Source organism: Danio rerio, chromosome 20 (genome assembly GCF_049306965.1).
Source record: "Danio rerio strain Tuebingen ecotype United States chromosome 20, GRCz12tu, whole genome shotgun sequence".
Lineage (NCBI taxonomy): Eukaryota > Metazoa > Chordata > Actinopteri > Cypriniformes > Danionidae > Danio > Danio rerio.
This window is the reverse complement of record NC_133195.1, coordinates 26,075,050-26,100,112: the sequence shown is the minus strand read 5'-3', so window position 1 is coordinate 26,100,112 and position 25,063 is coordinate 26,075,050. Positions and strand designations below refer to the sequence as shown.

At 33.2% G+C, this 25,063-nt stretch overlaps 1 protein-coding gene across 12 annotated transcripts; it reads left to right on the top strand.

Moving 5' to 3' along the window:
- Window positions 1–3,138: 3,138 nt before the first annotated feature.
- On the top strand, window positions 3,139–22,480 carry anapc4 (anaphase promoting complex subunit 4). 12 transcript variants are annotated; one of them, XM_009294660.5, is made up of 29 exons: window positions 3,139–3,320; window positions 3,599–3,715; window positions 4,134–4,239; window positions 5,887–6,019; window positions 6,095–6,169; window positions 6,312–6,332; window positions 6,508–6,552; window positions 6,641–6,725; window positions 7,278–7,385; window positions 9,302–9,385; window positions 9,454–9,540; window positions 9,712–9,776; window positions 11,382–11,424; window positions 11,523–11,599; window positions 11,666–11,766; window positions 13,421–13,472; window positions 13,562–13,617; window positions 14,519–14,565; window positions 14,790–14,846; window positions 14,928–14,984; window positions 17,134–17,227; window positions 17,348–17,445; window positions 17,983–18,044; window positions 18,297–18,335; window positions 18,430–18,531; window positions 19,369–19,455; window positions 19,558–19,725; window positions 20,384–20,507; window positions 22,097–22,480. In XM_009294660.5, exons 2-29 carry the CDS (start codon window positions 3,608–3,610, stop codon window positions 22,328–22,330), a joined length of 2,415 nt encoding a protein of 804 aa, XP_009292935.1. In that variant the 5' UTR covers window positions 3,139–3,320; window positions 3,599–3,607; the 3' UTR covers window positions 22,331–22,480. The 12 variants fall into 12 exon arrangements, with proteins under 12 accessions (XP_009292935.1, XP_005160577.1, XP_073788510.1 ...); XM_005160520.5 differs by having other exon boundaries at window positions 6,306–6,332; XM_073932409.1 differs by having other exon boundaries at window positions 3,579–3,715.
- Window positions 22,481–25,063: the final 2,583 nt, after the last annotated feature.

Here is a 25,063-nt window from a genome sequence, read left to right as displayed (position 1 = left end):
TTTGGCATCCACAGTAGAAACAAAAAATACTCAGGAAGTCAATGGCTGCTGCTTTCCAACATTCTTCAATATATCTTCTTTTGGGTTCAACAACCAGCTAATCAAGGTATACTATAAACTTCCTGGCAGGTGTGTTGAAGCAAGTTGGAGATAAGTTTGAACAACCATGTTATTAAAGGCAAATAAATATTTCCTCATCATTTGCTCACCCACCCAGGTTCCAAATCTTAAAATAAAAAAATGTTGAAAACTAGCCATTGAAATCCATAGTAAGTTTGTGTTCAACAGCAGAAAGAAGAAAAACAAAAGTTTTTGGTGAACTGTCTCTTTAAGCATACACTGTTTATGTAGTAACATCTGTCCAAGAAACGTACTAGTCTGCTTGATCACTTAAATTTTACCTTTTTTATGCATTTTTTATGCCATTTTATTTTAAATATTCTGATTTAAATAATCATTTATAGACTTAGACACGATACTTTTAGAACCAACATGTATTAGTCATCAAAGACCTTAATTTAACCTCATATCAATAGCTCAGCCACATTAAAACACCCTGCCATTAAAAGAGTACTTTATATAGGAATGAGGACACAACAAACTGTAATGCCCTGCTACAAGGTAAGCTTAGAAGCTATGTGCATTGCTAGACTATTACCATCACTTACTCTCTATATTTGATAATATAGCAAGATTAGTTATTAGCTATGGATGTGTGTCACTCTCTGGCTGACTATCATGGAAATTTATGTTGTACACGTTGACTGGAAATATCTGCTGATTTTTGCATTGAGTCAAAAAGCATGTCAAAATCAGGCTTCTCAGAAATGCGAGAGAGTAAACACATAGATACTCAGTATGACCAGTTCATATGTCATCAATAGCAGCTCACTTCTTTGATTAACTACATCAGAAGTGAATCATATTGCAATTCACCGAATGATATCCCAGACCACCTTTGGGTGAACTCTGATTTGGGTTCAGGAAACAGCGTGCGCATTATCAAACAATCCAAAGTCAGATGTTAAACAAGCTGGTGTTAAAGAGTGCTAGTGTAAAAGTCCTGACCAAAAATGGAAATACCTTTGGTCCTGGTTGGCTGTTTCCACTGTACAGGCTGAGTCTAAAGCTGCAAAACAAATACAAACAGCTTATATGATGTATATTTTTTTCGACAGGACTAACTGAACATCCGAAATGATGCTAGGTTAAATGTGCTTGTTGTATGTGCAAACAGGTAATGATATTTTATAGCTTACATTGCAACTTTAGCAAGAAGAGAACAGGTATGTTCGCATTCTGTTGTGACATCATGTCCTGTTTTGGGTTTGTACAGGTTTGTGGTCCATTCTATGATTAAAGTTCAATCAAAGTCCACCAAAGTTTGTTTGGTGCTCAGGATTCAGATGGCAAAACCAAACCTGCCAAGTGTGAATAGTGTTAATGAAACATAAGCTCCATTTCAAAACAGCAACCAGGACATTAATTGTGATTTTTCTAAGTGTTTCATGAAAGAAATTTATACAGGTTTGGAAATGAATTAGATACACAATTTTTGTCTGTGTGTGTGAAGTTTTAGTCTTTAACTTTGGTTTAAGAGAGGTGTTTAAGACGAAGCACAGATGCTGACCGTGAGTGGCGCAGTAGCTGTCTATTTCAGGATACTTATCACATTCACTTCATAACACTGACAGCAAAGAGCTATTCTTGTTTCTTAACAATCATGCACTGATTACGGCTGAGTCTCAATGACAGAAAGGAGATCTGTCACTCGAAGGTCTGTCATAGTGTAAGCGTCCAGACCACTGGCTCATTCAGAGAATTATTCCAGTGTCTCAGTGAGCAGAATGAGGGATTTTATTTGTATTTGATACAGTCTCATTATTCTGAAATGCAGTAGGACTGTTTGGCACTGAAAATTATCCTAATGAAATTAATAAAAAATGATTTCATGAAAACATGATACTATAATGTTGGGCATAGTTAGAACAAAACAAAACAAAATATTCTGCCCACATACAATAACATAAAACCTTGTTTTTTTGTTTCTTTGGTTAAATAAAGTACGTAAAACCAATCAAAACCACAAAAAAGCGGCAACATTTACCTAAATTCCTTACTGTATTTTGATTAAAGAAGCAACATAATGTTGTGCATATTCATGTAAAATATCTAGTATAATAACTTCTTTTTTTATTAAAAAGTATAGTATTGAGCACAATAAGCAGACTATTTTGCAAGTATGTTTGGTTTATTTTATACTACTGTTAATGCGTAGCTTTATAAGTATTTTGTGTATATACAATCTGCATTGACAACAAAAATTACAGACGTTTGTACATTCAAAAACTCAAGTTATAAGCAAAATCATCAGAATAATAACACCTTAAAAATATTAAATTATAATAAAGGAACGGTTCTAAATCCAAACACAAAACACCTTTCCCCTCCATTTTCAATCTTGTGTAAGACTTTTCACATATTCTCTCAATCAGGATTAATCCCATTTCAGTAATGATGTGTCAATACAACACAACGCAAATTGGGTTAACCTTATCAATTTGCACCTGTGTCATTTTGCCTAATAACCTTATTCTTCAAGGGTTCATGGAGCCTACTAGTTTACCCAGAAAACAACCAAACTGCATTAGTTAATACTTTATATAATGTGTTTGTTTAACATAAAAAGTAAAAAATAATATAATAAGTTTGCTGCTAGTCATTCCCAGACAGTCTTTTTGTCAATTACATTTTAGATTCAAATTATCATAATTAATTTTAATTCTGAATATTTATCATGGTCTGCAAATAATTCTAGGGCATAAGATTAACCGTGTCATTGTGTGTGTGTTTGTTAAACAACATTGTTACAGAAACGTATTTTAAGTGGGTTATTTTCTAAATATCAAATGAACAAACGTGCCTGACAAAAAACAAATCTTTCAAACATGCTCTTAACTTTGCATTCTTACCAATAATATTTTCTTGAAAATCCCGGTAATTCTAAAAACCTTCTCCGAAACATAACAATAATATTGCGATTAACCGGGTGGTTGAGGGATTTTGTCATATTTACCTTTTTTCTGGTATAAAAGTCATTTCGCGTTTTTAAAATGCACTTGTCATCTTGCGCTTTCCGTAGTCACAATTTCATTGGCGGGTCAGAGTCATGTTGTACTGCTACACACTATGATGAGTTTTCTGAATATCAATCTTTTTACAGTACAAATGAGAATATTATGATGCATTAAATCGCTTTCTCCAAACGTTTCAAACGAAGAATTGGATTGTGGAGTTTATTTTCATCCGTCATTTGTTTAGTAAGTAAGTGTAGTCTTAATATTAGGCTAATGTTGCGAAGCATCACATGTTTAACGTTAGCAGCCACTTAAGTTAAAATTTTGTTTATTTATTTAGTCTTTTGATGCCTGAAGGATTTCAGTTTACTACTTTGTAATCTGCGTTTAATATAACTACTGTCAAAGACGTCCAGCAGCAGCCGCAGATGACAGCAGTAACTTAGTCATGAGTGAACGGTATTGATACTGTCTGTACTATGGTAACTAACTTATTATTAGACTATTTGTCCATTCAACAGGATTCAGCAATGCCTGCGTTTCGGCAGGTTGGGGAGAAACAGCTCCCAAACCCTATTCTGTACATGGCCTGGTGTCCTAAAAGAGATCTGATCGCTTTGGCCAACACTACAGGAGAGGTTGGTCTTGCATAACTGTTACACACAAAGTTGGCTTTATATTCACACATTCTGACTTGCTTCTTATTATATAATTTCAGTAAAGTATTCTTTGCAAATTCGAAATGACATTATCAAATTGGCATATGCTAAAATCATAATCATATTAACAGCCAATGACCGTTGAAGTACAACATTGTTCAGACTCAAATAATTTGTGCTAATGTGGTTTTGAAGTTATGCAGATGTGTGATTTCAGACCGAAAGTTGAAATTGGCATGGTAAACAGTATAGGGGCTGTTAAAATCAACGAATTTGCGAATATATAAAGCAACTTTACCTCAAACATACACACTCATATCTGTCTTCAGTTAGAGCTGATTGTTATTGTCTGTAGGTCATTGTCATTTGACTTCATTGGACTGTTCTGTCATTACAGCTTCTTCTGCATCGGCTTGCCAACTTTCATCGGGTGTGGAGTTTACCTCCTAATGAGAACACAGGAAAAGAGATCACATCACTGGCCTGGAGACCCGATGGGAAAGGTAAACAAATACAGAATTTCAGTGGCTTATTACAGTGGACACATCAGGGTTATGATAGTTAGTGTAACTCATAAAAGTAAAACAAACCTTACTTGTAATAAATGTTGACGGAAAGTCGTTTAACCCTGTTTTCCAATTATAAAAAGAACACAATCAAACATAGGGAAGGAATAAATTTTAGAAGCTGTAATAGTTGTATAATTGTATTAAAATAACAATGTAAAAAAAACATTTACTTTTGGATTACTTTAATGTTTTGTCTTCATTTTGAACACACTAGTTTGTAGCACACAATGTTCAGGTCCTAGGTTTCACACAAATTTGACACTGTTTATATTGCTAATTTTTCTTACATTTTACAAATATTTTAGCAGTGTTATTAGATTTTTTTTGTTATTTGTGCTATTGTTTATTGTTACTAATAAATGCACTTGTCAAAAATTAGTCAAAACATTCTGATGCTGAATCAGTTACAGATATGACAAATAAAAAACAACTTTAAAAAATATTGAACTGCGGTATTTTAGAGAGAGTTGCATCTCTGTTGCATCTCGCCGGGTTATTGCTTTTTCCTACTCTATTAGCAAGACAAGCCATTTTTGTCCGATGGAAACAGGTACTACCTCAATCACATGACATGACTGAGAAATCTTTAGCTGCATAAAACAAATGCTTAAGAAGTTAAGATGTCTCAAATCTTTTTACAAGACCTGGAACCCTGTTTTAGACTACATCAAATGGCTTTCCCGGTTTATATCAGCTCTAATACACAGTAAATAACCAGAAAGAGGAAATACTGACTCCTTCATGCAAACTTTTCTTCTTCTTTTTTACTCTTTTATTGTAAACTTGCTCAATTATTATAATTTTATTTTATTACATTTTATTTATATATATTTTTTAATTTATGTATTTTTTCACAAAGACTATAGGATACACAAAACTTATTACTTGTTCATTTTTAAATGTGGAAAAGTGTAAAGGTTCATTGAGCTGAATGCATTAAATAGTCAGTATAAAAAAAGGTTGAAGATAAACTTGTGCTAACAATCTAGCCTTTATAACCAAATTATTTAACAAAAGATGATTACTGCAGTAAAATATTTGTAGTTTTTTAATAAGCATGATATATACAAGATAGAGAGGGTATGAAAAGTTAATTTGTCCAGTAATAAACACCAAACACACGTGGTTGTGGTTGAGGAATTTTTCCTCTGTTGTATTGTTAAACACCAATAAAATATATTGAACTGCTTTTGTAACAGAAAAAAAGATCTACATTCTGACTTATTTAAGCTACCATTGTCATTTTAATTGAAGTAAAGTTGGTTTTATTTTCGCAAATTTGTACTTTCACCTTAATAATATAATTTTCGAAAGGTTTTCTTTGCAAATTCTAAAAAGGCAAATTATATTAGCAGCCAGTGACTATCAAAGTAAAACGTTGTTCACAGTCAAATAAATAGTGCTAATGTTGTTTTGAATTTCATTTGAATTTGTTTATTTCAGACTACATATTCAAAGCAGCATGCTAAATGATATAGGGACAATGTCACAAGTTGACACTGTAATGAATTTATGAGTGTAAAACCAACTCTACCTCAATGTCATGTTACGTGATTATCCACATTGGATCGTTGTGTGCAGTTCTAGCGTTCAGTGTGGGCGACACAAAGCAGGTGGTCCTGTGTGATGCAGAAAAGGCTGAAATCCTCCATCTGTTCCCTGTGGAATATCCAGCATCCTGCATGCACTGGATGGAGGTGCAAGATGACAGCAGGTGTGATTTTTGACATGGTATTGTTTTCTTTCTGCATTGATTCCATAGGTTGATTGGTTTTATATTTTCCTCTAGCACATTGACCTCATTCAGCGAGTCTGAGGATGAGTCAAGCCGTTTTCTTCCAAAGTTACCCACTTTACCTAAAAGGTGAGACTCTGAGCACAAGATTTGTCCACTAGAGAGCTGATTGAGAAATGCTTGGGTCACTCATTTGTTTTTGTTTTTTATGTTTAAATGTTTTTTATGGCTTTTCCATTTTCCTTTGTGCCATGTTTCTGTTCAGCTACAGCACCACATCAAAGATATTTAGGTAAGAAGACACTTAATGTGCTTAAATGCTGATTATTTGCTATTTCTTTAGCTTACTCTTTTTTTATTCACTTTTATTTTGAAATGGTCATCTGCATGTGGCTTGTGCATATATGACTGTGTGTGTGCGTGCGTACGCTCTGGTTTTTTCTTATGTGACGTTTTCTCCCTCACAGTGAAGAAAAATCAGAAGAAGTGACAAACCTTTTAGGGGAAGTGAGGTCAGTTTTGCATGTATTTGAGCTGAATGATTGTAGGCTTTGGACTCTGCTTATGTTGCATTGTGATCGTTGATGCTTTGTTTTGCAGACTCAATATCCTGGTTGTTGGAGGACCATCTGGATTTGTTGAGCTGTATGCTTACGGCCTGTATAAGATTGCAACATTAAGTGGGGTAAGTTATAAATAAAAACTTGAACATGTTTTTTTCTTTGCAAATGCTTATGTTTAAGTTTATTATTAGTGTTAAAAATAATAAATAAGTGGTAAAAGATAGGTTATTTTTAAAAATGATTGAAAAACAATTCCAGAAATGCTAACTTAAATGTTTTAATAATTGTGAGTCTATAGCTTGCATTTCTGAAAGAACAGAAGTCAGAGTGCTGATGGGAAAAAAGCCAGAATTTTAACATCTTTATTTTGCAAGTTTAATTTGTTTTTAATTTAACTTGTAATTCAGTTTTTTTTTTCAGAATTATAAGGTAAAAGCTTTTTTTTTTTTAATTGCATGAAAAGAAATACAGAACTTGAATATTTGTAAATAAATTGAAAAGAACCAAATACATGGATTTCTTTAATCCAGTAGTGAAAACATGTTTCTGTAGGGTATAGAGTTTATAACTAGCTGTACAAGCAATCAATATTTTTAAATCTAGATAGTTATGTAAACAAGTTGTTTATGTAGAATAATGACATCATTTATTATTTATGTTTATTTTTTTCTCAGATCTTAGGGACGTGCCGTAGTCTTGGACTGTCTAGTGACCTCAAGTCTCTCTCTGTTATTACAGAGATTAGATCCACAGACGACAACCCTGAGATTCGTTACATACAGGTGAAAGCTTTTAATGTGTGTGTGTGTGTGTGTGTGTGTGTGTGTGTGTGTGTGTGTGTGTGTGTGTGTGTGTGTGTGTGTGTGTGTGTGTGTGTGTGTGTAGTTGAAGTCAGAATTATTAGCCCCCCTCTCAATTTATTTTTTTATTAGAGCAAGGAAATTTTCACAGTATGTCTGATAATATTTTTTTCTTCTGGTGAAAGTCTTATTTGTTTTATCTCGGCTAGAAACAAGCACTTTAAATTTAAAAAAAAAAATCATTTTAGGGTCAAAATTACTATACCCCTTTAAGCTATTTTTTTTTCAATAGTCTACAAAACAAACCATCATTATACAATAACTTGCCTAATGTGCCTAGTTAACCTAATTAATCTAGTTAAGCCTTTAAATGTCACTTTAAGCTGTACAGAATATATATATATAAGTGGAGGGCCGTTATCGGCATAACCGTGCTTCGTTAACGCAAGACTCTTATAGGGCGATCAAAAAAATATCACCGTTAATCTATTCTCAAAGTTGGGTTGGGAGCTGGGTCTGTTCTACGCAAGCTATGATGACATTCATCAAACATGACGTGCTAACATGAATGCAGTTCACTAGAGTGAATCTGATTAATGTTAGCTCCACATCTAGCTATCAGGCACCGGTAGAGTTTATGCGTTCGAGTAAAACATACAAATAAAATAGAGCGGTTGCTTTTCAACATGAATGACGCTGAATGTAAGTCAAACCGGTGAGCCGTCTGACAATAAAAAGTCCCCTTCTGGATCAAATCATTAGGATGCCCTTCTAAATCTTTCACTTACTACGCTTGCATTTATCTTAATAGACAATGATATAATTAAGGTGTTTACGTGAAGTGCTTTCATGTAAGAGTTTCCTGTAATTTTGGGTGACTTTAACTGCAATTTGGCAGTTTCACATTCACTCATGAACATTTCCCTGTGCATACTCCACGTCTTAATTTAATTTCTGTTTAGTTCTATTATGACTTTAGTCGGATTAAGGTAATCAAAATTCTGAATGCCTTCAGCAGAATTTAAATGAGCCATTTTAATCTAGATTAATTCCAAGATTGCAGTGATCAACTAGATTAATCTAGATATAAAAAATTAAGATTAATCTAGATATAAAAAAAAAAACATCTATGTCCATGTCCACCTACAGTTGATGTCAGAATTATTAGCCCCCATGTTTATTTTTTCCCCTACATTCTGTTTAACGTAGAGAAGATTTTTTTTAACACATTTTTAAACATAATAGTTTTAATATCTCATCTCTAATGACTGATTTTTTTTTTCTTTGCCATGATGACACTAAATAATATTTTACTAGATATTTTTCGAGACAATTCTATACAGCTTAAAGTGCCATGTAAAGGCTTAACTAGGTTAATTAGGTTAAATAGACAGGTTAGGGTAATTAGGCAAGTTATTGTATAATGATGATTTGTTCTATAGACTATCTAAAAATATGTATAGATTAAAGGGGCTAATAATAATTTTGACCTTAATGTTTTTTAGTTTTTTTAACTTTCTTTATTCTAGCCGAAATAAAACAAATAAGACTTTCTCCTGAAGAAAAAATATTATCAGACGTACTGTGAAAATTTCCTTGCTCTGTTAAACATCATTTGGGAAATATTAAAAAAGAAAAAAAATTCAAAGGGGGGCTAATAATTCTGTCTTCAACTGTATATCAAAAGAGGACGTCTCATCACTGACCCATATACAAAATATATAATATTTATATAGCCCTTACAAGTATTATATATTTATTTTTACAAATAAAATGAATAGATTAATAAATACCATATTGACCGTTATTACCTGCTCTATATATTGATAATTTGACAAATTCACATGTATTAAAACAGCAAATAGTGTATTCTGATACTGTGATTGATTGTATTGTAGCTGGACACTGGGCTGCTGTCTTCATGTCTGCCCGAACTGACCAAGATGGCACGCAAGTTCACACATATCTCAACACTGCTACAGGTGACTGTCTTCTTATAATCTTCTGTTCTCGCGCAGATAGTATGTTTCATTCTCTTTTGTCTTTTTAGTATCTGCGTGTCTCTCTCACCTGCATGTGTGAAGCATGGGAGGAAATTCTTATGCAGATGGACCTCCGCCTCACTAAGTTTGTCCAGGTCAGTTCAAAACAAACAAGCAGTTATAAGACACCACTGGCATTCATTAGACATTTAAACCACAGTTGATTATTGCAATAATGGACTGATCCACTGAAGCTATCCTAACTGGCTTTGATTTGTTTATTAAAACTTTTAGAACAGTTGATGAGTTGCAGTGTTGTTTTACAGGAAAAAAACACAAGCACTCAGGTTCAGGATGAGTTTTTGGAGCTGCTGTTATGGGGCCATGCAAGGTAAACAATTTATAGATGAAATAGATGAAATGTTCATTCATGAGTTAAAGTGAAACTGCCGAACTGCAGTTAAAGTCAGGCATCCTGCTGATTTCATTCAGAAGGGCACTTTTTGTCAGACGGCTCACCGGTCAGGTATACATATCAAGGTGAAAGTCATCATAGCTTGCGTAGAATAGACCCAGCTCCCAAACCAACTTTGAGAGTACATTCACGGCAATATTTTTTTGTTGCGCGATAAGAGTCTCGTGTTAGCGCAGCACGTATATTTTATTTATTTATTTTTATTTATTTAAATCTGAGTATTTGATATAATTTTAAAATAAACTTTTAAATCATATATTTAAAACAAATTGTATTATATTGAAGTAGACATGTCACATAGATTTTAGATTTCTTCTATGTACAATTGAGGGCAAAACGAAGAAATTATTGTAATATTTAACAGAGCAAGGACAGTATTTCCTATAATATTTTTTCTTCTGGAGAAAGTCTTATTTCTTTTAGTTTTGCTTAAATAAAAGAAGTTTTACATTAATCCGTTAAGGCCAGGTTTATTAGCCCTTTAAGAAATATTTATTTTTGATTGGTTACAGGACTTATCCAATAACTTGCCTAATTAAATTAACGTACAAAGTTAACCCAATAAACTTATTTAAGCCTTTAAATGTCACTTTAAGCTGAATTCCAGTGTCCTGCAAAGTAATTAGTAAAATATGATGGACTGTCATCACTGCAAAGACAGTCATAAAAAGATAGTCATTAAAACTAATATGTTTAGAAATGTGTTCTTCTCTGTTCAGCAGCACTTGTTTTTTTTTTTAAATAGTTCAAAATTAACAGGAGGCTAATAATTTTGATTTAACTGTACATGAAATCAGTTTTTGTTTAATGTAATTTTAAGTGATAGTCTAAACAAATATAAATACTTCCTAAGTGTTTCTAAACTTTCATGAATTTCTTTTTGCTGTTGAACACAAATCAATATGTTCTAAAGAATGTTGCAAACCTGCAGTCATTGACATTCACAGTGGGAACAGAAATGCTGTGGCTGCTGCTTCCCAACATTCTTCAAAGCATCTTCTTTTTTGGAACAGGTTTGAAACAAGTGGAAGATAAGCAAATGATAACAGAGTTTTCATTTTCGGGTGAACTATTCCTTTAATGTGGACACCAAAATGGCACATCTTGTCTCTGTTTGGAATGTAAATATATGCCTCAGTGGGATGCCTTGAAGACAAAAAGGTTGAGAAGTACCACAGTCAACCTTCTCATGCTTGTATTTGCTCTGAATGACCAACAGAGGGCACAATGTGACTTTAAAACTTTTACAGCTACCGACAGAATCTGAAAAAATACCATCTACAATACATTCATTTACAACCATTATCCAAAGGCTGTCACTAGTAGGGAAATAAGCCAAAATGTGTTTTTTCACCCCATAGATCCTTATTTCTGGATGAACAAAAAAACTTTAAGGAAAAAAATGTTCAGGTTTTTTTTAGATCTCCAGCCTGAATACAAACAGCTGTAGTACTGTTTTTTTGATGATGATGTGTTGATGTTACTTTTTTAAAACTTTATAAATGCAGTTTTCTCTTTCAGCCCTGAACTTCAGGCTCTTCTCATGAATCAGCTCACAGTCAAGGTAAATCTACCTTGCTAATCCTATCTGCTTACATTGCTTTAGTGATTATTACCAACATCATTCATTGTAACTACATTTTTTGTTATTTGACCACTCAGGGCTTGAAGATGCTGGGTCAGTCTATTGATTCTTCCTATTCCAGCATTCAGAAACTTGTTATCAGTCACTTGCAGAGGTGGGTATTGTTCACCTGATAGAGAGTGTTAGCGATCAGCATGATCAGTGTTTGCTGTTCCCATAGTGGCTCTGAGGCGCTGCTCTATCACCTGAGCGAGGTCAAAGGAATGGCTCTATGGAAGCAGAAGTTTCAGCCTCTAGGCCTGGATCCTTCAGACATAGAGGGTAAAACAATCACTGTTTGTAGACTTTAATTATTTTATTATTATTTATATTCTATTATTCATGAATACTTTGAATCAGTTTCAACAATATATTATATATTTTTCATTTTATGTGTTATGCGCATTAATATTTAATTCTAATATGTATATCAAAGGGCCATGACTCCACCCCTTTCTCAGCAGGGTCTTTTCAGACCTCTAGTTTGAAAAATGTCTGGAAAGTGGGTTAGTCCAGCTTTGTTTAGGCGGGAGTGTCGAGTGGAAAAAGAGGGAAGGGTTTGCATGAAAAGGGGAGTTTCATTACGAGCACTACAGCTGATTTTCACAGCGGCAACGCAAACATGGACACAAGGGAGATAGACTGTGATTACTTTTACAAGGACATCAGTAATCAAATTATTTGCTTTAATCTGAAAAAGACAATAATAAGATTAAGGTGTTTACATGAGTTGCTTTTAAATGTTCCTTTAATGCTTGAGACTAGGTAGGTGCAGAGAATAGCATTAAACAGCCGTGTGTGTATAGACTATCCTGTCACAAAAATGTGGTGAAAATCCAACACAATGATATTAGTTTGATTAATGTGTTTACATTTGGAGAGCAGCATTTACAGCGGATCTATCAGTCCATAATATTGTAGTGATTTTAACATACTGTAAATTTAGTAACTTAATCATTTTGACTAAGGCATGTCTTTAAAAACTGAAAGAGTACTGCTGATGATACTAACTAACTTTGCCATCTGAATAAACATAAACAACAAACACTGATCACACACTTACTAAAACCTTAAAGACAGGACAATCAACTCCAACTGGAACTCCAACTTTTTAAAAAAGAAACGAGTGGCTTTTCTGGATTTCACTATATACATATGCAAAAAGCTCTTCGGTACAGAAATGTTCCTTACAAACATATTTTTATTGCGTGTTAGCAGACCACTGTAATGCACATATGTGGGTCCACACACTGTGCTATACTAATGCTGTGCAATACTGGTGACCCTCGTCTCAAAACAATTCTTCTTTTTCCACTTGTTTTAATTACGGTTGGAAATACAACGTGGTGTCTCTCTGAACACCGTAACAGGTAAAAACAGTCTTCGAAGCTATCATGCATATTAATGAAGTTACACCTCACACACAATAGAGCACGCTGATTGGTTCGAACCAAGTCTTTCTCATGAGTTAATGATAAAAACTAAAAAATGTCAATTTGTACTAGCCGGTACAGACATCCAGTCTGTACTCTGGTATTTACACAAGAATCTCATGGCCGTGACGTAGTTTTGAAATTTATTTTCAAACCGGAAGATCTAATTTGCTCGAAATAATGCAAAACAACCAGTTTTCACTTTCACGCGTAGGACACAAATATCACTTTCAACATCTCAAAAAATTGTGTTTTGGTGTTTTGTGATCCTTTAATGTAGTCGCATGGTTATTTTAATCTAGACTTTGTTCAGTTAACAATAATAATAGTTTTGGTGAACAGCAGATAGTCGATTAATCTGATCATATTTTGTGCATTCTTTTGCTTGCATAATATCCAGTTGACAATTAAAAACATACTTTAAATAAAAGTTCACACTAATTGGAATTATGTTTGATATTTAAAAGATATTTTCTTTGCATTCTCTCTTGTTTATGGTTTAGATGCCATCGTAGCAGTGGGCTCTTTTACCCTGAAGGCCAGCGAACTTTTACAGTGAGTTTATTGTTATTCTGTCTACTGTGATCTTATTGTCTGCTCTGTATAATTCATTATAAAACTCTTCTCTACTGATTGTATTTCAGAGTCATCGATAAAAGTATGAAGAACTTCAAAGCCTTCTTCAGATGGCTGTATGTTGGTAAGCAGCATTTTTTTTTGTGTGAGATTTACCTTGCAAATAAATGTAGTCAAGTCTCTGATTCAAAACCTAGTGTTACTTAAAGCTTCCTAATGGAAGTTTGCTAGATTTCAAGTATTGTTATTTTAACAATGTGCAAACTGACACAGAGGATGTAATCCATAAAAAAGGTCTTGAGAAAGTCCAAAAAGCATTCACCTAATGATTAAGCCTATTAAAATTTGTTTAAAATTACAATTTAACTCAAGTTTTAAAAGTAAAAATGATCTGAAAAAATGTATAGGGTTTAGTTTTTTATAAGATTAATAGTTAAATAGATGTATAAGAATAATTGTAGTTAAATAATACAGTAATAAAACAATGTGTTGTTTTGTACTAATCATTTGAATGGAGGATTAAATTAATCAATCATATAGACCAGTGGTCACAAACGCAGATCCTGGAGCGCCGCAGCTCTACATAGTTTAGCTCCAACCATTTCTAACTCACACCTGCTTAATAGTCTTTAGTAATCTTGGTCACCTTGATTATTTGGATCAGCTGTGTTTGATTAGGGTTGGAGCAAAAATGCAGAGCTGCAGCCTTCCAGGAATTGAGTTAGAGTCCTATGATTTAGACAGACTTTGGTAGTTTTAGTGTCATATTTATGACATACAACTGACCTAAACCATACCAAGGTGTGAGCACAAAAGCACACTCATCAAAATATTGTTTAATTATGTTTTAATAATCCTCAAAAGGGCGTGTGGAATGTAGCGTCTATTGTGAGCTTGTATTAGCCTGTATATGAGGAGTGCATCTATAATGCTTTAAACAGTTGCCCTATGATTAACTCACTAGGATCTTAAAACAGAAAAATAGTCTTTTTGTTTTGTATTGTAACAGCTTTTGCTTTTTACAGCAATGCTGCGAATGTCAGAAGATCATGTTCCTCCTGAGTTAAACAAGGTAAGATATTACAGTCAGAAATGGACAAAAAAAGAGTGAAATTTTGGATTACAAAATTGGTTGAAAAGAAATGTTTATAGACGGTATATTATATATATATATATATATATATATATATATATATATATATATATATATATATATATATATATATATATATATATATATATATAACAAATTAATATACTTGTTTGTAATAAAGTAAATTTGATTGTTTGTTTCAGATGACTCAAAAGGATCTGGCTTTTGTGGCCGACTTCCTGTCTGAGCATTTCAGTGCTGTGAGTGAGAAATGCATGCTTTAAACTTTAATGAAACATTTAGTGTAAGGCCATGTTCACGTGTTCTGTCCTGTGTTTCAGAACGAAGAGCTGTTTGACCGGAAAGGAAAATATTTCAACGTTGAGCGTGTCGGACAGGTGTGGACCGTCAGGGCTTATTTTAGTGTGTTTGAGTAACTCTAGTAGATTTATATATTGTCAGAAATGTGTATGTGCTGGTTTTGGTGGTTTACAATGTAATGAAATGACCTTGGTATTACATTGTTGAGGTGGTTATTGCGGACATCCCCTGTGTCTTTCAAAATGTTTTAAGACAGGGTCTTTGCATATTCAAATTTTGCCACAGGTTTCCTAGTTTAGGGCTAGGGTTTGAGTAAGGTGATATAACAGGGTGTCTGCGGGGTCTTAAAATGTGTTAAATTTCAAAAGCTAATTTTTAGGCCTTAAAAAGTCTTAAATTCACTGAAATATAGTGTTGTAGGTCTTAAAACATTTTAGGTCCTTATTTTCCTCTGTCCAAGTAAAGTTGCCCAATCAGTCCAACATCTATACAATCACCAAAAATAAACAGTTGAAATCAGAATTATTAGCCCCCCTGTTTATTTTTTCCCCAATTTCTGCTTAACAGAGAGAAAAAAAATTCACACATAATAGTTTTAATGAATCATTTCTAATAACTGATTTCTTTTATCCTTGCCATGATGACAGTAAATGATAATTGACTAGATATTTTCAAGACACTTTTATACAGCTTAAAGTGACATTTAGAGGTTTAAGTAGGTAATTAGGTTAACTAGGCAGGTTAGGGTAATTAGGCAAGTTAATGTATAATGATGGTTTATTCAGTAGACTATGGAAAAAATACATAGCTTAAAGGGGCCAATAATTTTGACCCTAGAAAAATGTTTAAAAAATGTAAGACGTTAAATTAAAAATAGACTTTTGTTCTAGCCAAAATAAAACAAATAAGACAAAAATTTCACCAGAAGAAAAAATATTATCAGACATACTGTGAAAATTTCCCTGCTCTGTTAAACATTATTTAATTAAAAATAATTATTTTAATAATTATTTAATAATTAATAATTATTTTAAAAAAATCAAAGGAGGTTTAATAATTCTGATTTCAATACATATATATTGATTACAAGACTTTTGGCCAGCGGAGAAATTAAAATGGTCGTGCCGAACTGAGTCTGGTTCTCTCAAGGTTTTTTTTTCTTCACTCCCATCAGGTGAAGTTTTTTTTCCCTCTCCGCTGTCGCCACTGCCTCGCATGGTTCAGGATTGGTAGAGCTACGCATCGATGAATTTGCTCTTCAGTGTTTGAACTCTCAGTAATGATTACATCACACTGAACTGAGCTAAACTGAACTGTGCTGAACTTAAACACTAAAAACTGAACTACACTGTTCCAGCTACTATGACCATTATGTGAAGCTGCTTTGACACAATCTACATTGTAAAAGCGCTATACAAATAAAGCTGAATTGAATATATATATATATATATATATATATATATATATATATATATATATATATAAAATACAATATTTCACTACAACATGATCCTCCAGTTGTACAAAAATATGTAGGAGAAGCGACAATTTTTGAAATAGGCATGGGCAAGGTTTTATAACAGAAAAGCATTAGGTTGAATAGGAGTTATACTCAATCCATTCGGACAAAAAGCCAGCAAATGTATATTTTTGATCATTCATGTAATTGTGTCTATAATAAATATACTTTAAACAATGTTAAACTTGTCACTTAAAAAAAATAAATATTGTTGAAAAAAGTATATACAACTAGAGTTTTCTTGTTTTGACAAAGTAAAATATTTGGCTAAGAAACATTTAATAAAGCAACAACAACCAGGCTATTCGAAAAAAGTCCTTAGTGTTTAGCCCTATAAAAGCCTAAAATTTAGTTCAAAATTGTCTTAAAAGGGTCTTTAAAAGTCTTAACTTTGACTTGTTGAAACCTGCAGAAACCCTGTATAATTGGTTTTAGAGTATCAATGGAAAGTCATCATAAGCCAATACAAGTGTGTATGTGTGTTTGTAATTTTTTTAATGTCTATATAATTCAATTTTATTTAGTTTACTTTAAAATGAGTCTAAGTGAAAACTAGAAATATCTCCTTAAATCTATTAAGAAAAGTAAAGCAAATGTTATAATATATTGTATATGCTTTTATATATTTAATAATCATGGGATATTTGTATATATTCTAATGGGAATTATTGATCTGTTTTAAATTTCTTTTTTTTTTTTTTTTTTAGTATTTGAAGGATGAAGATGAAGACTTGGTATCTCCACCCAACATGGATGGCAACCAGTGGGTGACGTTTGTAAAACAGAGCACTCACCTGAAAGGTGAAATCATTTCTTCGCTTATTTTATCTCAAGATTACTAACGTGAGCTTAAGGTTTTGGCAACAAAAGTAAGGTAAATGTGAAATGTAACTATATCTACTTTGGAAACTTGTTTTGCAGACAGTCCACTGCTCTTCCCCACTTACCCACAAAAGTCTCTGCACTTTGTCAAGAGACTGATGGAGGCGTCCATTGATCTGTGCTTACAGAAACCAGCCGTGAGTCTCTAACACACACACACACACACACACAAACTTTACTACTCTTTGTTTCTGTAAACAAAGCCACAGTGGCATGGTGACTGATGAACACAACAGTACTACAGCAGGACAACACTTTCACATCTGCCTTCTTTGAAACCTTGTAATTTAGGGCTAAACAACTTTCTGTTTTCAGCTCTTTATTATGGGTTGGGCTTTGTTTGAGTCAGTTTATGGAATTCAATCAACCAGAACAACTGTAAAAACACACGCTGAGGCGCTATTATGTACAGACATCAAAGATTTTTTTTTTTAAATATTACCTCCTCGCAAAAATTTACAACCGTTACTATTTTATGAATCTTCTATTTTTCAGAAATATTTTCTATATTCTCTAAATTCAAGCTTCTCACATCCATCCATTAATAGTCTCCAGCACATATGTAACAGAAGCATTAACTACATTAACTGCTTCATCCTTTCTGCTGACCACTCTTTCCCTGAGCGCTAATGCGTCTGACTCCTAATCAGATGTCTGTGTGTTTTGTTTTTCAGGCAGTCATTGGTGATTCGGTGAAACAAGCTGTGTGTTTACGCTTGTACACTGTTCCTGAGAGGTAATATTCTAGATTCAGTCTGCAGGTTCTTGAACACAGCCCATATATTTTATATTAACACTGCTTGTATTTTGTTGATATACTAATATTAATTATTTAAGGGAAAGTTTAGAGAATTGTATTATATTATGTGCAGAGTGACCACTAGACATCCTATGCACTCAAATAATTGCAGAATCTGTGTTTAAATATTTAAATACTTTGAGAAATCTGGTCACCTTAATTTTGTTTTGCTGTTTTTTTCCCCAATAGCTCAGAAAATACCCCAAGGCTGTTTGAGCTGCCTTCACTGTAAGTGGCACTGTAAATCTCTGGTGTGTCATTTCTGTTTTTCCAGTGTAAAATTGCATTGCGAGGATGTTGATGTGAGTGTGTTTTCATGCAGGTGGAATGATAAGAAGGCTGCTATGCATTATGTAGTGTTCTGCATGCCTGAGATCTCGCCCTCTAAAATCTATATTCTTAGGAGACCGACAGACCCCAACAGGTACACATACTTCTGCTGTTCTTTATGTTCCCTGTTGTTTTTGATCAGAAATTAAAATATGTAGATAAAAGTTATTTGTGCGTTACTATTTAAAAGTTTGGCCCTTATGTACTTTTAAATATTATGGACAGAAGAATGAATTAGTGCAAATAACAGTGACAAATATAGTTGAAGTCAAAATTATTAGCCCGCCTGATTATTTATTTTCCCAATTTCTGTTTAACAGAGAGCAGATTTTTTTCAACACATTTCTAATCATAATAGTTCTAATAACTTATTTCTACCAACTGATTTATTTCATCTTTGTCATGATGACAGTAAATAATATTTGACTAGATATTTTTCAAGACACTTCTATACAGCTTAAAGTGACATATAAAGATAAAAAATTTTAACTAGGCAGGTTAGGGTAATTAGGCAAATTATTGTATAATGATGGTTTATTCTGTTTTTCTGTTTACTCTGTTATTTTTATTCTGAAAAAAAATATAGCTTAAAGGGGCTAATCATTTTGTCCTTAATAAAAAAAAAATATTGATTTTTTCAGAAGAAATAATATTATCAGACATACTGTGAAAACTTCCTTGCTCTGTTAAACATCATTTGGGAAATATTTATATAAAAAAAATTCGAAGGGTGGCTAATAATTCTGATTTCAACTGTTGCTTTATTTGATTCCTTGTGTGATTTTGATCTTTTCTGTGTGATTATATTCCAACTATAAACACATATTGCAGAACTTCTGTGGCTATTTAAATGTGTATAACATACAAATAATACTAGAGGAAAAGGTTGAGGCTTGAAAAAGTTCAGATGCATGTACTACTACTGTTTCAGGTCTGTCCCTAATGGTCTGGTGGCCCTGAACCTCAACACTCCACTCAATTCTAGTATAGATGATGAAACACCTGCACCTGCTTCTGTGTGAGTTCATGTGTGCGATTTAAAAAACATTCGCCATATTATCAAAACATTGCCATAATTTCAAGTTTATCAATGCATGACTAAATACAATCATTTTTATAGCGACTACTCGTACAGTTGCCTTGATGCTCGGTTTTATGATGACGAGACGTTGACAGTGGTTTTGCGGAGACTGGAAGATGATGAGAATAAGATGCGCGTCCTCGCTCAGCTTCCTCTAAACTCTGCTATGAGCTGGGATGAGGAGTTCAGCTGGGACCTTTCACTCAGGTTAACAGTTAATGTATAATCTTCGTTTATTACTTAAAATTGTTCTTCAAAGTCTTGATTTTGTTTATGGGATGCCATATGAAAAGTTAATTCTTCATTTAAAAAAAAAAAAACTACGTTATTTTTTACAAATTTGATCTTTACACTGGACATTCTTTTAAAAATGATCTGTTGACTTCCTGGCTCTAAGCCCCTCCCTCTGAAAAATGCAATGGGCTCTGATTGGTCAGCCCAGTGTGCTCTGATTAGCTAACTGACTTGTGCATGTTGATAGAAACACCTCCCCGGTGGGGTGGGGTTTGTGTAAATTCTAAGTTTTGTGATGCACAAACTTAGGTAGAAGCTCATTGTCATCTTTAGCAGATGTCTGTTGAAAAAAGTGAATTGTGTAAAAGTAAATATCTCCTTTCGCACTGAACTTTGAGCAGTGCAACTTTGAAGATGTGGTTTATATGCAAACAGAGACATCACACACTAGATAATGCTAAAATTTTAGATTATCATCAAGGACCCCTTAAAAGAAATGCAAGTACTATGATGCATATTAAGAAGCAGATCCAGCAAAATGCTGGATTGTAGTATGGTTATGTTTGGTTTGTCCTATTTATTGTCCTGAAATAGTACTTTTTTTGATGTCGTCTTTGTTGTGGTCTTTCAGGTTGGAGCAGCAAACTGAGGGAATTCCAGTGCAGGGTGTTGCCTGGGGAAACCAGAGCAGAGAGATGGACAACATCAGCGCTCAGTTTGTGGCTGTTAATGGGATCCGCAAAGTGGCCTGTGTGGTAAGATTATACAACTCCAGAATGTTTTTTAACTTTTTATAAGTAAAATCTGAGATATAAATAAACAACAGTTTTTTTAACAAGGAAAATTCTTACTTTTAATTTTTAAATAAAAAAAAAATCAGTCATTAATTTATTTCAATAATTTAAATATTTAGATAAAGAATATTTAAAGAATCAATGAAACACTAATGAATGATTTTCTAATGAATTGAAACATTTTCATATGAATGTTTTTTATAAATGTTATAATTTATTAATCAATTAAGAAATAATAATTTTTAATTATTAATATGATTATTACAGCTTTTTAACATGAAGAATGTATATTTCAATGTAATATACATCTGTTTTCAATAGACCTGTCACAATAATCAATATATCGACTTATCTTGCAATACTTGGAGATTACCTACATTTAGTGAAAAAAAACCCCCACATTTTGGGGCATTGCAATATATATTTACAAATTCACAAATAACATTAAAGCCATTTCACAATGATATTTCTATTTTAACAGTGACCATTTATAATTGAACATTTACCTAATAGAACATTTGATAGTTTACAGCAGGGGTTCTCAACTGGTTTAGCTATGGGACCCACATTTTTACATGGTCATCAAGCCGCGACCCAAATTTTTAGAAACTATAATACAATTTTAGGAATTATAATTAATTTGTATTTATTTGTTAACATAAACAAGTAGTGACTGATACATCATAAGAAATTCACCAAGACTTACAAATAAACAATATTTTATTGCTGTCTTTTAACAAAATGGATCAAATTATAGAAATATTACAAAGTAAACACGACAAATACAGTTAATAATAAACTGTTAACAAAACATGTTTTCTGGTTTCTAAATGTTGTTTTAATTTAGAAGGTTTCATGCTCTCTTATGAGAGCACCTCACTACATATCACACTAAGGCTTTAAGTCTTTTTTGTCGTCAATATATATATTCATACTTTACATATTCGGGGTCATACTTGCGATTCGGCAAATTTGTTGCAACAATAAATGAAATTTCATATGTCAAACGGTAGGGCTGTCGCACACACATTACAAAATAAAAGTCCGGTATAAGCAAAAAAAGTACAAATTTTTACTTTTGTTGTTTTTTTTGACCACACACTCCGTGACCCACTGAAAATCTTCCCGCGACCCACCAGCTGAGAAACACTGGTTTACAGTATATAAAAGGATATTTATCTTTTTAACTTCAAATTTATAGATATAAATAACCTTAAGAATAAATATTTAGTATTTATGGCTATTTGCATTATGCTTTTATATAATCATTGCATAATCAGTGTTATAAAATGATCTCAAAATGACAGTAATACTGCTTATCGCAACAATTTCTGTAACAATATATAGCACACAAAAATCTTTATCGTTTTCGTTTTTTGCATATACTAATTGTTATATAAAGAAATAATTAATTATTATATTACTGTTTAATAATTGCCATTATTTCAAAAATAATTAGCAACCAAATAAAGATAAAACCATAAAGATTTTGGCTTGCTTCCATATTCTGTAAATGGTAAAAAAATCTATTGTCTGATCTCTTCCATCAGCTCAGTGCCAATCTAAGGCATGTACGTGTGTTTGAAATGGACGCAGAGGAGGAAGAGGATGAGGAAGAGCGAGCTGATGAGTCACAGGAAATGAGCTCAGACCAGGACAGAATTGAGGACACAAAGACTAATGAGAGTGATGCTGTTGAAGGTGGACGGGTGGAGGATGCCCAGGTGTCGGGTCAGGGGCCAAGAGACAGTTTGGATGACACTGCAGGATCAGATACACTTTGAAGATCAAACAAGTTCTACACGATGGAACTATAGACTCCTCTGTTATAACAGGTCATGTTTTTTACATAGCTAAGAAAAATTGCGATAAACATGAATATTTCACATCTTCATTTGTAAATAAATGAATTTATTGGTAATACCCTGAACTCATATCTGGCAAAAATGTTTCTGTGTTTTCTCTGGTTGGATGAACATTCAGCGTGCATGAAGGAAAGGCATTGTAGAAATGCACTATGCACAGTCATCCATTATTTATTTATTCCACAACTAACAGTTTTCAATACCATGTTTACAGAGATAAAGTGAATAGCCTTGAGTTAGTCATGTGACCTCAATGTAAATGCAAAATCAAACTGCTTTTTTGAGTGAAACATGCACTATCCAGTGGTAAATTTTCCATTCATTTCCATTCAGGGAAACTGATTTTAAATTAACTTCTCAATCACTTTGCTATGAGCTATACAAGATTGTTAATCAATGATATGTGCATTTGTTGAATCCATCAACATGCATTATTTGAGTATTTTAAAACAATTATGAAAATACATTCATACATCATATAAAAATGTCCTGATGTTCGAATAGGATCCAAATCCCTCCCATTTTGAGGCCCACCACAACTTGACATAGGAGTTCGGTTTCCCTGCCATTGAATTGATTGACATCCGTGTATTAACATGTCTCCGTAGTAACGCGTATAATCATATCAACAAGGCAGTTCAGCAAGATCTGTTCAGCGCTCTGTGATCATCAATCATCAAAAGAGGTTAAGAATGAGGTTTGCAAGTTTAAAATGTTTTTAAAACAGTGCATGTTTGTCGTGAATTACAGCGATTTTACCATCTTTATGGCAATACAATTATAAAAGACGACAATGACAATACAATTATAAAAGACGACGCTTCCATCCCGGTTTGTGGACGTTAAATCAGGTTTATTTTGTACATTGACATAACGGATATCCACAGTAGTGGATATTAACGTGTATCCTGTCAAATTTGCTGTGCAAAAACAGTGCAAAGTTACACACTTTGTGTGTGCTTGTGTGAATGTGCGTAAACTTTGTAACATCATTGTGCGTGACTCATCATTGCAGGAAAGCTTGAATAAACTCCAAAACAAATACATCAAATAATCATTGGGAAAGTTCTTACTGTAGTATTTCTCACAAACGTTACATGAGATCTGCTTCCTTCATGTCTGTCACTGTGCTGTTTATCTGACGCAGCCATGGCGGAGATTGAGGAACACTGACAGGCATGTGGAAACGGTGGGTGGAGAGAACTAGCATTAAAGCCACAGGACACAAAAACAGCTACATAGTGTTCAGAGCAGAAAATTTAAATATTCTCAGAAGTCTAATAAATAATCTGATGGGTTTTTGAGCTAAAACTTTACAAACACATTCTGGAGACACAAAAGACGCATCTTAAATCTTGAAAAAGCGCTTAAATATGTGCACTTTAAATTTTTGCTTTTGTAATGATGTGCTTCACCTTGTTACTGATCAGCTCTGTTCATGGGTTATTCTGTGGATCTTTCATGAAGACTACTTCAAAATAACTAAATTAATCCAGCGGTAAGAATAGATGGAATTGCTGTAATCTTCTCAGTTTTAATATTACAGTTTATTGAGAATTTCTAGGTTAAGTGGACGTCTATTTTGGTGGCTAGCAAAGGTTGAAAGTCTTTGCTCTAGTATAATATAAACATCTCAAGTCTTTCTGAACTTCATTTCAAACATGAACTTGAAGGATTGAGTAGGACTGATCAATTATTTTAAGATTCTAATGCAGAGTTGCCACTATAGAATATTATTAATCCTGAAATGCTCTAGTTGGTGTCAGTCATGTTGTGTTTTATTGAAGAGCTGTGAAGAAATATGGAAATGGTGCTGATTGTTATTAAAATAAAAATTATTATTTGAGTGGTTTGTTAGCTCAGCTAGATGAATTGAACAAGGAATGTTTTAACTATGGTGCTGTTTGGTCATTTTTTATGGAAAAAATGTTTGTTTTTATTCTAATCTGAAAGAAAACACATGGTAAAGGGTTTGGTACTTCCCATGTGAACATGCAAAAATAAAAATTTTAAATAAAATGGGCAGGATTAAAAAGGTCACATGATCTTGAAAATAATAGTCGCATGTTAATTGTGGTTAAAATGACAACATTGGAAACAAATAGGAAATGTCTTGTAGAATCAATAGTGAAAGCTCAAATTGTTTGTAAAAAACTTTTGGAAAAATATTTCAGAATTTATTTTGCACATTTTTAATAACATTAACAAACTGAGTAAGTTTTTTTTTTACTTTCACTTTTATATTCAAGATGTATGACCGTTTGGAAAGTGACATTTAATTTTCAGGTATAGTCAAACACGGTCAACGTATGATCATCATAGTTTAATACAGTTTTATTTAGTACCATAAAGTTGCAAATTCTAAAAGCCAAATTAAACCAAAACAACGTTTAATATAGTGCAATGAGTCTAGGCATATTTGACATTGATTCAGATTGTTTTGACTGCCATGCGGACATAGCTATGAGTTTAGGACAGATCAACTTAACCAGAGGGTGACCTGAACATTCATTCATTCGTTTTCTTGTCGGCTTAGTCCCTTTATTAATCCGGGGTCGCCACAGTGGAATGAACCACCAATTTATCCAGCACATTTTACGCCCTTTTGATTTTACATTTTTGATGCCCTTCCAGCCGCAACCCCCTTGGAAA